At 37.0% G+C, this 14,454-nt stretch overlaps 1 protein-coding gene across 1 annotated transcript; it reads right to left on the minus strand.

Moving 5' to 3' along the window:
* Positions 1–1,746: 1,746 nt before the first annotated feature.
* Positions 1,747–13,974, minus strand: STEAP2 (STEAP2 metalloreductase). The gene is made up of 4 exons (XM_050891937.1): positions 13,483–13,974; positions 11,287–11,814; positions 9,497–9,661; positions 1,747–2,263 (listed from the first exon to the last, which is right to left on the minus strand). The coding sequence occupies exons 1-4, from the start codon at positions 13,972–13,974 to the stop codon at positions 1,979–1,981; spliced, it is 1,470 nt and encodes a 489-aa protein (XP_050747894.1). The 3' UTR covers positions 1,747–1,978.
* Between the last annotated feature and the right edge of the window lie 480 nt (positions 13,975–14,454).

Raw genomic sequence — 14,454 nt, forward strand, 5'->3', positions numbered from 1 at the left:
GATAAAACTGAGTTTTCCAACTACTTGAAATTGAAAATTTGTGAACTGAAAAAAACTTCTAAAATTTCTGTTGACACACATGAAATTTAATTTTTTTTCCAAAAAATGTTTTCACAAGCCTCCATTTTCAAAAAGAATTCACTGACCTTTCCTCTCATTCGATACAAAACATGTTTAAAGACATATAAAAAATGCTTTAATTCTGGAAAAAATCGTGCAAATATTTTATTTTTCATCTCTAGTTTTGAACATGCTTAAAATGAAAGAAAGTTCAACTGTCTCTTGATTTGCAACAAACCCAGAATATGCACAGGCCTGATGTGTAAGTTTGGGGAATATGGATACTACAATGAAAATAAAATTGTTGTAGATTTTTTGCATTTGAAATGAAATTAAGAACAACTAACATGAACTCTTTCGATTTAGGTTGGTGTAACTGGGGGCAGAATTTGATTCTAAATTCTTCTTATTCTGTGGAGCTGTTAGTTTCATTACAAATAGAGATAATGAAATTTACAGGACTAGTGATGTTTAAGGATAAATTCAAGCTTAAGTACTGTATATTTCTGACGTATCATATCGATGACAAATTCTTGCAAAGTAATAAATAATAAGTGAAGGTTCAGCTAAGAAAGTCAGAGAACCTAAACAGTGCAAACATAGATAAGAAAAATACAATTTCATACAACTAAAGAAAATTAGGACCAAATACACATTCTGATTCACTGAAATAAAGGTTTTGCTAATTAAGCAGAAGTAGCCTGAAGGTATGAGTTGAGTTTGGCTATTTTGTTAGAGAAGAGTAGAATCTGACAAAGCAGTAGTAATAAATAATTGTGAATGTTATTTTGAATCCCACAGGAAATGCAAATGTCAAGTTTTAGAGATAAATTCGGTTTTAAGTATAAGAATAATAATTTTGTTTCTCAAAAATTCAGGCATATCCCAGAGACACTTGTTGTAAAAGTAAGACTTTTATATAAAAATAGAAGATCGGATTTGCACAAAAAGATACTAAGAATTTAAGACAGACTCTGGGAAATTCATATATAATAACTGAAACTCCAGTGTAGAAACATACAGAACATGAGTATTGTGGTGCTTCCCTGTTGTACCAACATATTGGAAGTTTCACAGTGAAAATGGACTTCTAGTGTTGCAGATTTCTCAGCTTTTTTTTTGTTTGTTTTAAAATATTTCCTGATATTTCAAAATCATTCTGAAATCAAAAACTAGTTGCTTGCACACATATCTGCAAGTCTTTCTATACATGTGTAACACTGTTTTGAATTTTCATTATATGATGTATGGAAATAAAGAGATGCCAAAGGTCTAAAATCCTACGTGATACTTTGAAAAAAACGACCCTGCTAGTACAACACCATTTGCTTACAAGATGTACAATTACACCATCATTGAAACTGGTTTTGCATATTCAAATCATGGAATGGTGTAAAACCACACACAAATAAATATACTGTACATGTGCAATACATCATTACAAATTAATTTAGGTTGTTTCAAAACCTGATTATTTCCTAAATTATTAACTCTAGTAGTCTATATTCTGAACTCATTAACCCAGAAGTGTGGTTTTAATAAAAGAAACACTGCCCAGAAAATGTGGTATTAATAAATAGCACTCTGACAGATACGTTCTAAGTTAAAGAAATATCTGGAAAGCATCATTATAATAAAATACTGTTGCGATACAACTGTGCAAAGGAGCATTAAAAAATTCTGGTTTCATAATCATCTGCCCTCTGTAATTCAAAACAAAAATATTTTTGTAGTTATTTGAAGTAGTAGTCTTCTAGTTATAAATTTCTCATAGTTTGGTTGAGAGCTTGTACTATATGCCAAGCAAGTCCACAGTGACTTTACTCATAGTTTAACTAAACTCCTAAAAATACAAGTTTATGACAAAAAAACCCAAACCCAAACATCTACAATGGTGCTAACAAATATTAGTCTACCATCACATCACAGTTATCCTTTCTGGGGAGAGATGTGGAACAGACCCACTTGCTTCTTCTATAACATGGCTTTTCTCCCATCCTCTTCTAATTCTCCTCAGTTTCCTACTTACACATGGCAAAAGTAAAATGATCTTACCAAGAATTACAATGGAAGGCAGAACAAGCGCAAGAACAAAATTTGGTGGTGTATAAAATCTGTAATACTCTTCTTCAAAAGCTCTTTTCCATCCATAAATCAGTACATGGAAAGTACTTATGAGCAGAGCAATGTATCCAAGTGTAGACTTTGAAAAAAGAGAAAACAGGGAAAAAGAAGACATAATAGTACTTGGTCCTTCATCTGACAGCTCTAACCCATTATTTTAACATTTCTATTAGACATCATGTTAAAATCTCTTACCTATACACTATTTTAAATTAGCAATATGTGGTTTTAAGTTCACATGTTCTGAAAACTACGGACTGAACTGAACACTGATGTACAACATATCTCTGCTAGCATTTATAGGCCTTCATCAAAGCTGAAATGAAGATGATGTTTCCCCAAATTCTACGTAATGGAAGTCAACTTCAGGATATCTATACGAATAAGGAACAATCCCAGTGAAGTTACTGGAACATCAGTTGTGACTGGAAATTAATTTCCCTGTTTCTTAACTACAAGGGTAGATCACTTCCAAGATTCATGATTATGGAACAATGCAATTCTGCTGGAAGAGATCTGGGCCTGACACTCCAGATTTTTATCACTCTGAGAGGTGCAGTTTGCTTCTTCCTGACAATGGCCTACATCCGCTTGTCTGAAGTTAGCATAAACCATCCCTTACCTTTCTCCATCAGCTGTTGCCTACTGGTTAATGGGAATATCTGGACTCCAGGACTTGGGCATAATGCCACAAGGCAATGATGGAGTTTATCATAAACAGGTAGTGCCGGATGAAACGTGAAGTAGAAGGTTCCACAGCACCCTGCAGAGGACCTCTTATCACATAATCTAGAGCATGCCACAGAAGGCAGTGCTAATAGGGGTCATTCACCGTTTCTGTGAATCTGCCCTTTTAAGAACCCTGTAGTTGTATTGCTCTGCAGACTTGAGTTAAATGTATTAACCTTGACTTTCCCAAATCATGGTAAAAAAAGACTACTATGCTTTGAATTCTGGTGGTGATCAAATGAAGAAAAACTCTCTTTGGCCAAAACTGATGTAATGACTAACTTGGTTGGGAAACATTTGTAGAAAGTCATGGAAACAGAGAATGAATATTAAGAAAGGTAACTGGCTACCAAGGTTTAGTTTAATTCCAGTAAACAGAGAAGCAAAGAAAAATGCAGCCTAAGGGTCTATAATCGTGAAAGAATTAATTCTTTCTACTTCAAGATTAACCAGTTTCTAGGGAAAGGAGAATGTCTGAGCTAATACCATTTGCAAGGATTCACAGACATAATGGTATAAAAAGGAAAATGCTTTTGTTAATTTCTAGAGATTGGTACCATGTTTTTTAACTTGCCAATATTTATGCATTTTTTTGCCAATGGTTTCAGAGCCATGTTGGTATGTTTTAGATATGCTGCACCCTTTTTTAAAAAGAACAATTTGCTCCCAAAATATTCCATAAGAAACAGAACAATCAGATAACCACTTGTGGATATGAAAATGGCATATGCAATATCTGAACGGAAGTTCTGGTAAGAAATTTGGACAGCAAACAATACTATCAAACCTGATGTTTGAATATGTTATTGCAGATTTTTGCTGGTATGACTGTCCTGAATTCATTGCTGTTATATCACTGCCCGCAGGGAAAAGGGCACAAGTGAATCATATCCCTCATTTCTTCATCAGGTTTACTGATAAGAACTATAACAATTCTTGAAAAAGAAATAGGAGGGAAATGTTATACAGACTTTTCCCAAATTTAAAATGAAAAATTTTAATGCTTATTTAAATTCCATCTGCAAACTACCATTTTGAGACATCTATGTATGCCTTTCTATCTAATGGTCAAAACGTAAGCTAAGAAGTACATCAGTACATTTATCAGTACATTTTGAACTAACAGTACAAGGACAAGAAAAACACATGATGCACCTCAAGTTTTTTTTTTGCCCTTTGGAAAGTTGCCATATGCTTCTTTGAAGTGTTGGTAGGGCATGTGCTAGTATGTACTGGACCATTTCAACCACTCGTCTAAAAATCTGACAATAAAGACACTCCTATAGGAGCTTATGTCAGCTACTGATGGTATTTTCTTCTACCAGGCCCTTAATTGCCGTATTTCTGTGTTGTACTTTTGACAGTAATAACACTGCTTAGCTAGAAAGAGGATGTCCTCCACACAACTTAGCATTCTGCAGTCTTTGGTTTGTTAAGTCAGGGCAGATCTGCACTAGAAAGTTCCATTAAGAGCATTTATCCCAGCTTGCAGCTACTGACAATGATTTTTCCAGAAGTACAAGCAAGACTGGCTGCCTTTGCTACTTAAGTAAAACTCCACTGCAGGAGGCTGTGTCAGTACAAAACTTCTGTGTTTGTTATAAAGATTTGATTTTTCTGTACCTGCAAATGTTCAAAGACTACAGCAATGGCTGTATGTAGTAAAATGAGGAAACTCAGAACTGACTGAAGCAGGCTTGGACAAAAAGACATCAGCTAGTGCAGGAAAAGGCACTGTTGGGCAGCTGAACAGTAAAAATTAGTTGGTAGCACTGGATCATACTACAAATCTTGGCCAGCAGTAGCATCAGAAAGCCATATTCCAAAGTTGACCACCCCTATGGATGCTAACATGAAAGACGTTTCAATTATTGAGAAATAAATTATGATTGTGCTGTGGAAGTTATCAATTGCTAGAAAGCAATCTGTTTAATACTGGAAAGGTGAGAGAGCTGCTACCATTCAGGTATGCAAGGTTATTTTCTTCTGCACAAGTTTATGACTGGAAAATGTGGAGGAGGGCATACAGGGATTAAAGACAATGGATTTCCTGAAATGTAGTTATGCTTCAGATGGAATATACATATTGCATTTCTGTCATCCTTTCCTGGCTTCTTAAGACACAAAAAGAAAGGGATGAATATGTCTACAAGAGCTGGAAGATCACTTACACTGATGTTACCACAGGGAGACCAGGAGATGCACAGGATGCTAACTTCTTTAAGAGCAGAGGATTTTTGAAAGCAGCAAGAAGGGATACTTTTCCTTCACTGGTAAATTCACTTTGGTGAGTGAGTAGCAATATCAGTTCTAAGTCTTGGGAACCCTCTGCCTAGGCTCTAGAATGGCGGCTGGGAAAAGGGGAAGAATATCTTTGGTTGCTTTGCTTCCTTATCTTCCATAATACTGTGTTTTCCTGGAAGCTGAATAATAGATTAGCACATTTCCTACGGACTCCCCAATCTTTTAGCTTTTCTCTAAGTCTTCTCTGTTTTGTTTCTTTTCCTTCCTGATCAAAGTCAGTTTTTTAGCCAATGTGGGAGATTCCCAGCCAAGGCCACTGATAAACTGGACAAATTGGCATTGTTTGGGGCAGAAACCCCCCCCAACGTTAGAGGAGTGGAAAAGATGCAGGAGAAAAATCCCTAAAATGTTACCAGGAAGATGTACATATATAGAGACACAAATCTGCTGTGGGACAAATCTGTTTCAGCAATTTCTACCTTCACAATGGTTGAGTAGTTCCAAGCAATTTGTATATACAAAAGGTATTTTCCAAAGCCTATGTTTATGCAAGGTATATTTCAGATTCCCCCAGTAACAGGATATTGCTAAACTTACAAACAGGCTGTAGAAATTCTGACTAGAATCTTACCCATAAACTTGCTAAATACTCAGGCCTCATTCTTCTTTACTCTGGGGGAAAAGTATCCTATTCTTATGGGAGAAGCAAGGCAGGGCAGTCCTTCCTCAAAGTGTGTGCGCAAGAAAAGTTTTAGTAATACTGTCTCCAAAAAACTTTAGGATTGTGCTAGCAGACAAAAGGAACGACTACAAAAAGATCAGCTTCCTACTACGCAAATGGCAGATTTGCGCTGATTTTTGCTAAGAAACATAAAGCTCAGCTTTCAAAGCCAGTCTACTCTGTCCATTGCCACTTTGAGTGATGTGCTTTGGGCTTGAACTCTTAGGCTGGAAAACAAAAGCAGTAGTCATTTATGCTTACATTATATATTTATAGTTTAACTTCTTTCAGAAGACTGAAGGACCCGGTGCAGCACTGCATGCAGACAACATTCTCCATTTCCATGTATTTTATGTGAACACTCAAGGACTGGTTTCAATAAATGTCTTTTTCTGTTTGCAGTGTGTTGGTTTAGGCTAGTTATTCTGCCTGCTCTGACAAAATACGAATTCTTTTTTATTTCTTGCCCATGTCTACCTTTGTTCCTTATCCAAATATGTTTAGAAGAGAACAAGAAGAGTACTGAAGTGGCGTTAAGAAAACTGATGCATTAGTTTATCAGCCCCAGCTTCTTCCCTGCTTCTTTCCTCAGTAAGCTCCAACTCTGGGTCATGTTAAGATGCCTGCAAAGTTTCATGCTAAGTTTCCATCATCTAGGATCTCCTACTGAGCAAACTCTTCATCACTGTCTCGTTCTGTGGCTCCTCCATCTGGATGTTATGAGTGCTTCTCTCTGAATCATGATGAAGTAATCAGATACTTGTTTTGTACAGTGGTCAGCTCTGTACTGCAGCAACTCAAGTTTTCTGCTGGTCTCTTAGCTCCTGGTAGGGCTGACACAGTAACTTCCTTTTGCACCACTATTCAACCTTCTCATATCTCACTTCATTCATATTCATACTTTGAGGGAATGAGCAGAGCCGCACTGCTTCTCCTCTCAAAGTCCTTTTCCCTTGATCAAGCAGGCTGGAATTTTTGGAGCTGCTGACACCTGCATTGTGAAACCAGGCTAGGTAAGATGGAGGCATCTCCAAAATAATTGGGGATATTGAAGACAGCAATGATTTCTGGGCAAAAACATTCACAACTGGGGTTTCTTTACAGTATTAGGAAGACTGTGGTAGAGGTCCGTTTGAACCACTGTAGGTACGGAGATGCTGCTCAGGGCTTGTACTACTGGAACAAGGCTACAAAATAGTCTATACTGTTTTATATTAACATATTATGTTAATTTATATTAACATATAATGTTAATAATTTGTTAATCCTAAATTCAGATTTTCCTAGTAGGACTCAAGACTGAGTATGTTTTAGCAGTAAAACTCTTTAGAAGAGGCCAGACCCTTATTTTGATGAAACTGTATTTACTAAGATGAGCAAGCAATAGCATGTTGTTCTCAGTGGGAAGTGCTAAGGTGAGAAACTGTCTGAGTGTGCTGACTGATTGATTCTTCATCTGTCAGATGCAAAACAAGTTCAGCAATTATTGTGGCAAATCATCTGAGATTCAGGACTAAAGCTAGAGACATACTGCTTTTCCCAGCTAAAAAAAAGCAACACTAAGATGATGGGTTAATAGTTCCACTGTTTGTCCCCCTGACTTAGAGAAGATTGAGAAAATTAAGTTCAAATTCACTTTATCATATTGTACTTCAGTAGAAGAAAAATATAAAAGACAGTAAGTATTATGATGTTTTATCTGTTCTACTTGCATGCTGGGTACAATGAAGCTTGTGCAGAAATGCAGACTTCTTTTACTTTAGTGAGGGATCACTGCAAGTCTGTTTTCTGATTGAATAAAGCAAGAGGACTTTTTTGAAGGACAAGTACCTAAATGAAGAAAAACTTACATCCTGAGAAGTAATTAATGACAAAGTAAAGTACCTTTAATGATCATAAACTTTAAGGAAATTTTTAGTAGTTCAGTATTTTTTGTGATTTAAAATTACAAATGATCATAATTACAAACAACTTGTTCCCAATCAAATTCCTCAAAATACTGACAGAAGATTCATTAAAGTTCATAATTATTTAAATTTGGAACTATTTTGACTTTATTTATAGTGGGAATAACTGCAGTAAATATGACACAATAAAAAATGCCCTTGTAGATGCATCACTGTGATTATTGTGTGGGTTTTGACTCAGTCACACAAGCCTGAAATTTGGAAATTTCAGTTAAGAAAAATAAGACAGAAATGCTGGGTTTGTGGCTGGAAGTCATTACTGGATAAAGGCATCACCTCACTCATGAGTGAATACATATTTTTCCCTTTTGCGCTAACAATTTACATCACCCAACGGCAGTACTATTGCCCCCGCACAGAGAACTCTGGATGGCAGGGATGTTGTAACAATACAAAATGGGTATTTACTCCCTCTGAAGGCTCAAAACCATGAGCGAGAATAAACAGTTCTGTCAGGGGAACTCTAATTTGAGAAATTTTTCAGCAACCTTTTTGTAGGCCTACCTGGAGTGTTCCACCAACAGAAACCCTAGGGGAAGGGAAGACATTACTTTACAGACAGAAGACCTCTGACAACTACAGCCAAAGAAGTGTTCCCCATCACTCCCGTTAAAATGTCTGTAAATTATGAAGCGCAACTCAAGCCCTGAACAGTAAAGTCAGTGCCTGTGTTCTGAAGGTAGGAATTTGTAAACAGTGACAGGACTAAGAATTAGGCAATATTATTACAGTGTCTATGTTGAAAAAACGTTAATCAGAAAAGACTGAGTTAAGACTAGAGTACTGAATCCAAAGTCAGAGAACAAAACAAAACATAACAAAACCCAAAACTGCATGTACACGCTTAGGAAATGTATCACAAGACTGAATCCTAATAAAATTTCTTATCACTGACTGCTACCTAAAACTAATGGCAATTTTATTTGGAAGCAAACATTAAGCTGTTTATCAAAGCCTATATTTCTTGGTATTTTATGCTGGTTAGGTCTGCCTGTTGTAGATATTTATCCGAGGAAGGAGGGCAGCAGAAGGCATGCCAGGACCTGGAAAAGCCTCTGCTTTTAATAAACAAAGCTTCATATTTTACTAATGGGTATTTTCAGCTAATGGGAATAACGCAGTTGAGAGCCATATTAATTCCCACACAGTGGAGGGGAAGCAAAACTGAATCAATGACACCATGGCTGTCAGGGGGCTGTGCAATAAAAATCCTTCAGGACAAATTAAACCTTCAATTTTAACAGTTGTGTGCATCTACATATAGTAGTATCTCATCAGTATCATTGCCTTTAGCGAGTTTGTCCAAATTTATCTGATTTGAATTTAGCAAGAAATTCTAACAATGGAAAAGGAATAGATTAGTGCTCATTTGGTCTTAGCTATGTTGGTTATTTAAGACCAAGAAGTCTAAAATGCAAATTCCTATTCTAACACTCATGAAATGCTTAATGTGCCTTCATGGTAATATATCTGCTGAATAAGGATATGTTGTTTTTATTAACTTACCAGAAAGAGGGGAGAAAAAAGCTCTCATCAAGTTGCAAAGTGCTTTTGTTCATGATGATGATGATGATGATGATGATGATCATCATCATCATCATCAAGGAATTCTTGTTAACAACAAAACCCCCTTATTTAAAAAGTAACACACCTGAATAAAACTGAACTCCCTCCAGTTTAAGGCACTGTTTACTGAAGGGATGGAAGTTACTGCCAGCAAAGAAAGCAATCCAAGACTCATTATTCCAAAGGAGATATACATTTCAATTCGCCACACTTCTTCCTCATTCCAAGAATTTTCAACATTTGCATGAACCTGATGAAAGAGCAGAAGGGAAGCACTTTATTCTACAGAACATTAAAAATATCAACAGAAGATATTTTGCTAAGTAAAAGTCTACAGTCACAGGACAACTATAAAATGGGGTCAAATATTTCAGAGGTTTCCTCATGTCTTGGAGAAAAACAACTATTTCCTTACTGCTGGTATTGGCTCTTGTTAGATTAAAAATATGTTAAACATGGAAACTTAGATGAGTTATTAAAAGAAAATGTAACATTAAATACTATTTATAACAATTATGTTATAAACCAGATAAATCTGTGCATTCCTATATACTGTAGAAAAGTAGCTGTGTTCTTCAGACCCTGGAAACTTAAATTCTATAACAAATTGTGTAAACCTGCAATTTGTTTTTAGTTTGTTACATTTAGAAATAGTTTAGCATCATTTCCTGTTTTTGCTTCAGCTCCCTATGCTGAGTCTCTTTTGCCTCTTTCACTGTTGACATCAGATACATCCAAGATTGTTCCCATTGGAGAGCTTTACCAGAAAAAAGAAACAACTCAGGTCCTTAACAATTAAGAGGCTTGGATATTCAATTATTTTTCCACTTTCACCACATCACCACAATAGGTGAACTATTGTGATATGGCATGTCTTGAAAGAGGTTCACTAGGAATATTAGCAAGTGAGAGTTTTACAATATTATTAAAACCAAGATAATTTCTTAGTAAAAGTATCAGTGGGTCCTTTACTGACACTGAGTTTGAACAATTGCAGTTTCTTGCTGCCTTTTACAGTTTTGCTCTTCCTGCCTTTCTCTTAAGTTCAATTTTTCATGCTAGCCCTTACAGAATTTGTGGACCCAATCCCTGCTAATTTGTTCCATTTGATTTGATTTCCTTAGTTTGCTTTTCTTTCTGTTCCATCACATCTCTCTTTCCTGCAGATTTTATGTGCTGAATGGCAATGCTGCTTTTCTGCCACTTTAAAGGTGACAATAAGCTACCTCACTGACAGACAGGAGCATCAGACCCTCTTCTAAAGGATGACAGATTTGTCAGAGATTGTTTCAGGGTTATGCAAGACCAATTGCTCCTGGGAACTGTGAGTCAATCTCTATTTCCTGTAATAGATGATGTTCACAGAATTTTTAATGAATAAAGTTTTTTACCACTGGTCCAAAATGTTACAAAGTAACAGCATTTTAATTTTGTAAACAGAGATGTATCTGTAAGCATTATTACAGTATCTACCCTTACACTTTTCACACTTGTAGACGCACTTACAATACACATACTTCCCCCATATGTTAAGCATACATAGAGAGGAACTTACCTCAGAAGTTTCCTGGTGTTGCTCTTATCCTGTCTATCCTACATTCTCCTTGTGTATATTACTATCAAGGATTTAAGTAGGACACATCCTGGATTCCCCCTACCACACAAACTTGACTGAAGCTTGACCCACGAGGTAAGCACAATGCACAGATGTTTCTTTTAGTCTCCCTTCTCATTCGGTGCTAGCTATGCATAAGATAACCCATAACATTCTCCACTGAAAACAGTGGAACAGATTACGAAAACATACATTGTATTCATGAGCCACATGCATATAGCCAAGGCATTTTTGGCTTACTGAACTAAAGATTGGCTTACCTGTTGATATGCCATATTGAGGAACAAGTATCGTTCCGATCTCCTCATAGGTAAGCAGAGGCTGTATGCCACATGCACTGTTGCAAAGAAAAAACTGAGCAGTCCAAGCTGCTTTCGACACTGGAGCCAGTTGTCCAGCCAAGGTGGAAATCGCCTGTACTTAGTACCATAGTAAAGCTGGTAAGCAGCTGCAATAAGTCCTGATAAATACACTAGAGAAAGTAAAGTTATAGCAACAATTGGTAGAGTCTTGTTCACGATCTCAATGGGGATCTTGTAAAAGTCACCCTGCTGATTTCTCACGTATGGATGGATTACATCTCTGACGAAGGAATAGATGAAGAAAAATGTTGCCAGGCTAATGGCAATCACTACAGGCCCCTTCCACAGTGTGAACAGTCGCAGAGGTAAGTTTTCAATCTCCCTTGAAGATGACAATGCCCCCAAATCAATAGGAATAAAACTGAGCTGACGGGCAAGCTCAATAACTTGATGGCGAGCCTGAACATTGTTACTGCATATATAGACCTGTTGGGAAAGTCAAGTGAATTGTCTGTAGTCAGAGAAAGAGACTCAAAGGTAAAAAAAAAAAAACCAAACAAACCACAAAAAACCCTTAAGGGCCTTCAGGTAAAAACCACAGCACCACTTCTAAAACTGTACACTGTTATCCCAGCTTATATCACCAAGATAAGAATGAAACCACATACAAACCCAGTCAAAGTGAAAACACCCACGCTGATTTAGCAACAGAGTAACCAAAACAAAATCGGCTTTTTCTTGGAGTTAATAATGAGCTGACTGTGGGATGCCCTGGTAATCTGCACACTGAAACTCCCCACACTGAAAAGTCTACAGGACTGGACTGAACTTGAAACAATGGCTAAAAGCATTTCAGAAAATCATGAGTCTCTCAAAAATACAGGAATCTTGAATGATGACCCTAAACCAGCTGTAGCATAAACAGAATGCAAAGCAGAGAACTGTGTAATCTCTCCATGTATAACAATTTTAGCTTAATTTCACAATCCAGATTTCCACAAAAAATGAACGTTTAACAGAAAAGACAAAAACTAGCAGCCAAATAAGAACTCCTTCTAAAGACCAGTTTATTACATAGTGAAAGAAATGCACTGCTACAAATTACTTTAAAGTTCCTTTAAAATTTACAGTGGGCTATAGTTTGCCCAACACTGCTGATCACCTGCATTAGAGCAAACACAATCCGTTTTGACAGAAGTTAACTACTTATAGTGCAGTGCTATTCTGAAAGGGGATAAAAATAGTACGGTGAGGTTATTTTTAAAATTATGCTAACTCTATATCAATTGCATTGCATTTAAAATCTACCTGAAGTGCCAGAAAACTCAATTTAGTCTCCAGTAGTCACATTACACCAGTCATTTCTCATGCATTTCTGAGTCCATAAAGCCGTGAAGGACTGGGTTCTTGCATAGGCTTAAATCCTTTGTATCAGTTCAGCAAAGCATGAAAAACATAAAGCTGCCTTTTCTATATGCAGGATGGATTTGGGGAACATACTGGGAAGGAATTTGAACATGATGTTCCCAAGCAGTCCTGGATCAAATAAATGATCACTTAGAAACATATGTGCCTCCTTCTGTTTGCTCATATTTATGATCTTGGGGTATTCTAAAAGCCAGATAATTTCTTTCATTCACTTTGCTGTTACGCTGAATGCAAGCATTTTTAGAACAGCTGACTCCTGAGCCCTGGGATCAGGGCCTCAGATTTCTGTGCATCTCTTTCAATAGTTCACCCCATGTAAACCAATACTGCAACTAAAATATACTGGGAAAGACTGCCTCTATTCTTTTATAGAGCATAAGGATAAAAATTAACATATTTCCTACAGAAGACATTAAGACCCAACTCCTCTCCTCTGTCTGTAGTCATCTAAAGGTCAGCTGTCTAGTCTAAGCTAGCTCCACATCTCCTCTGCAATCTTTAAACAGGCTTCCAGGGGACAATTTGGACCACTTACTCTGTATGTTTTACAGTGGGATGAACTAGACTCTGAAAGTTTTATTGGCTACTAAAACTTAAACTAAAGGCCCAACATTTTAGGTACGCTAAGTCAGGCTGGATGAATCCCATGAGTTCTGGCTGCTTACTTTCAGTTCCTATCACTTTCATCCTACAAACAAGTTAAATTAACACAAATATAACATTTACCTGTCTGCTGGCATCCTTTGGTCCTAACTGCAGTGACCAAGCTGAAACAACATTGAATCCTTTGACAATCAGGGAATCTGGGAAAAGTGATGCCAAATACTCTGCATTGGAGTCCGGATATTGGTCTACTCTTGTATTATTGCTGACATCAATCAGAATTTTACCAGCGAGTAAATGTTTGAGGTCCCACAAAGAGGCGTAATGTTCTCTGTGTATGGCTACAAAAATGATGTTTGTTTTTGCTACTGCATCTTCATGGTGAGTGACATCAACCACATGGGGAAAGAACTCAGCAGCAAGTTTAGGGTTTCTGCTTCCTACAACCACGTGGTACCCGCATCTGATAAGCCTAATTGTCAGTGACTTAGCAAAGTCTCCACTTCCAATGATGCCTATTGTGATCTTACTGGCATCCTTGATGCCATTGGCAACATTTGGTAGAAAAGTTTCGTTGAGGTTCTTAGGACTTCCCATCATAGAGATTGATTCCATACTTCCAAGACACCAAACCTACAACGATTTCTTCTGGGGGGGGAAAAAAAATATAAAGAGAAAGCAACAGAAGGAAAAAGGCAGCATCATACAATTTTATGAGACATCAGAATCCATAAACACCTCTGGGAGCAAAATCTGTGGTTCTAAGTTTCATGTTATATTTTCTCCTTAATAAAGTATGTGCTAATCAATTTTGTCTTGCAATGTGTCACTAATACAAGGAGAAACATAAAATACTTCAAGCACTTCAATAATACAGTTACAGAAGTAAATGACATTTTTTCCATCTTCTCCTATTCCCTATCTTCCACTGCCCCGCAATATTGGACCACAAGATAACCTTGTGCTCCTGAAACTAGTGGTCAATGGAATAATAAGAAGAAACATGTAAGGAAAACTGGGTAATTACGAAAAATATTAGAAGGTAGAGATAGCTGGCCTGTGGCTGGCATACGGACAGTGAGTTCATGGAAGCTG

The sequence above is a fragment of the Gymnogyps californianus genome, chromosome 2 (genome assembly GCF_018139145.2).
Source record: "Gymnogyps californianus isolate 813 chromosome 2, ASM1813914v2, whole genome shotgun sequence".
Taxonomy (NCBI): domain Eukaryota; kingdom Metazoa; phylum Chordata; class Aves; order Accipitriformes; family Cathartidae; genus Gymnogyps; species Gymnogyps californianus.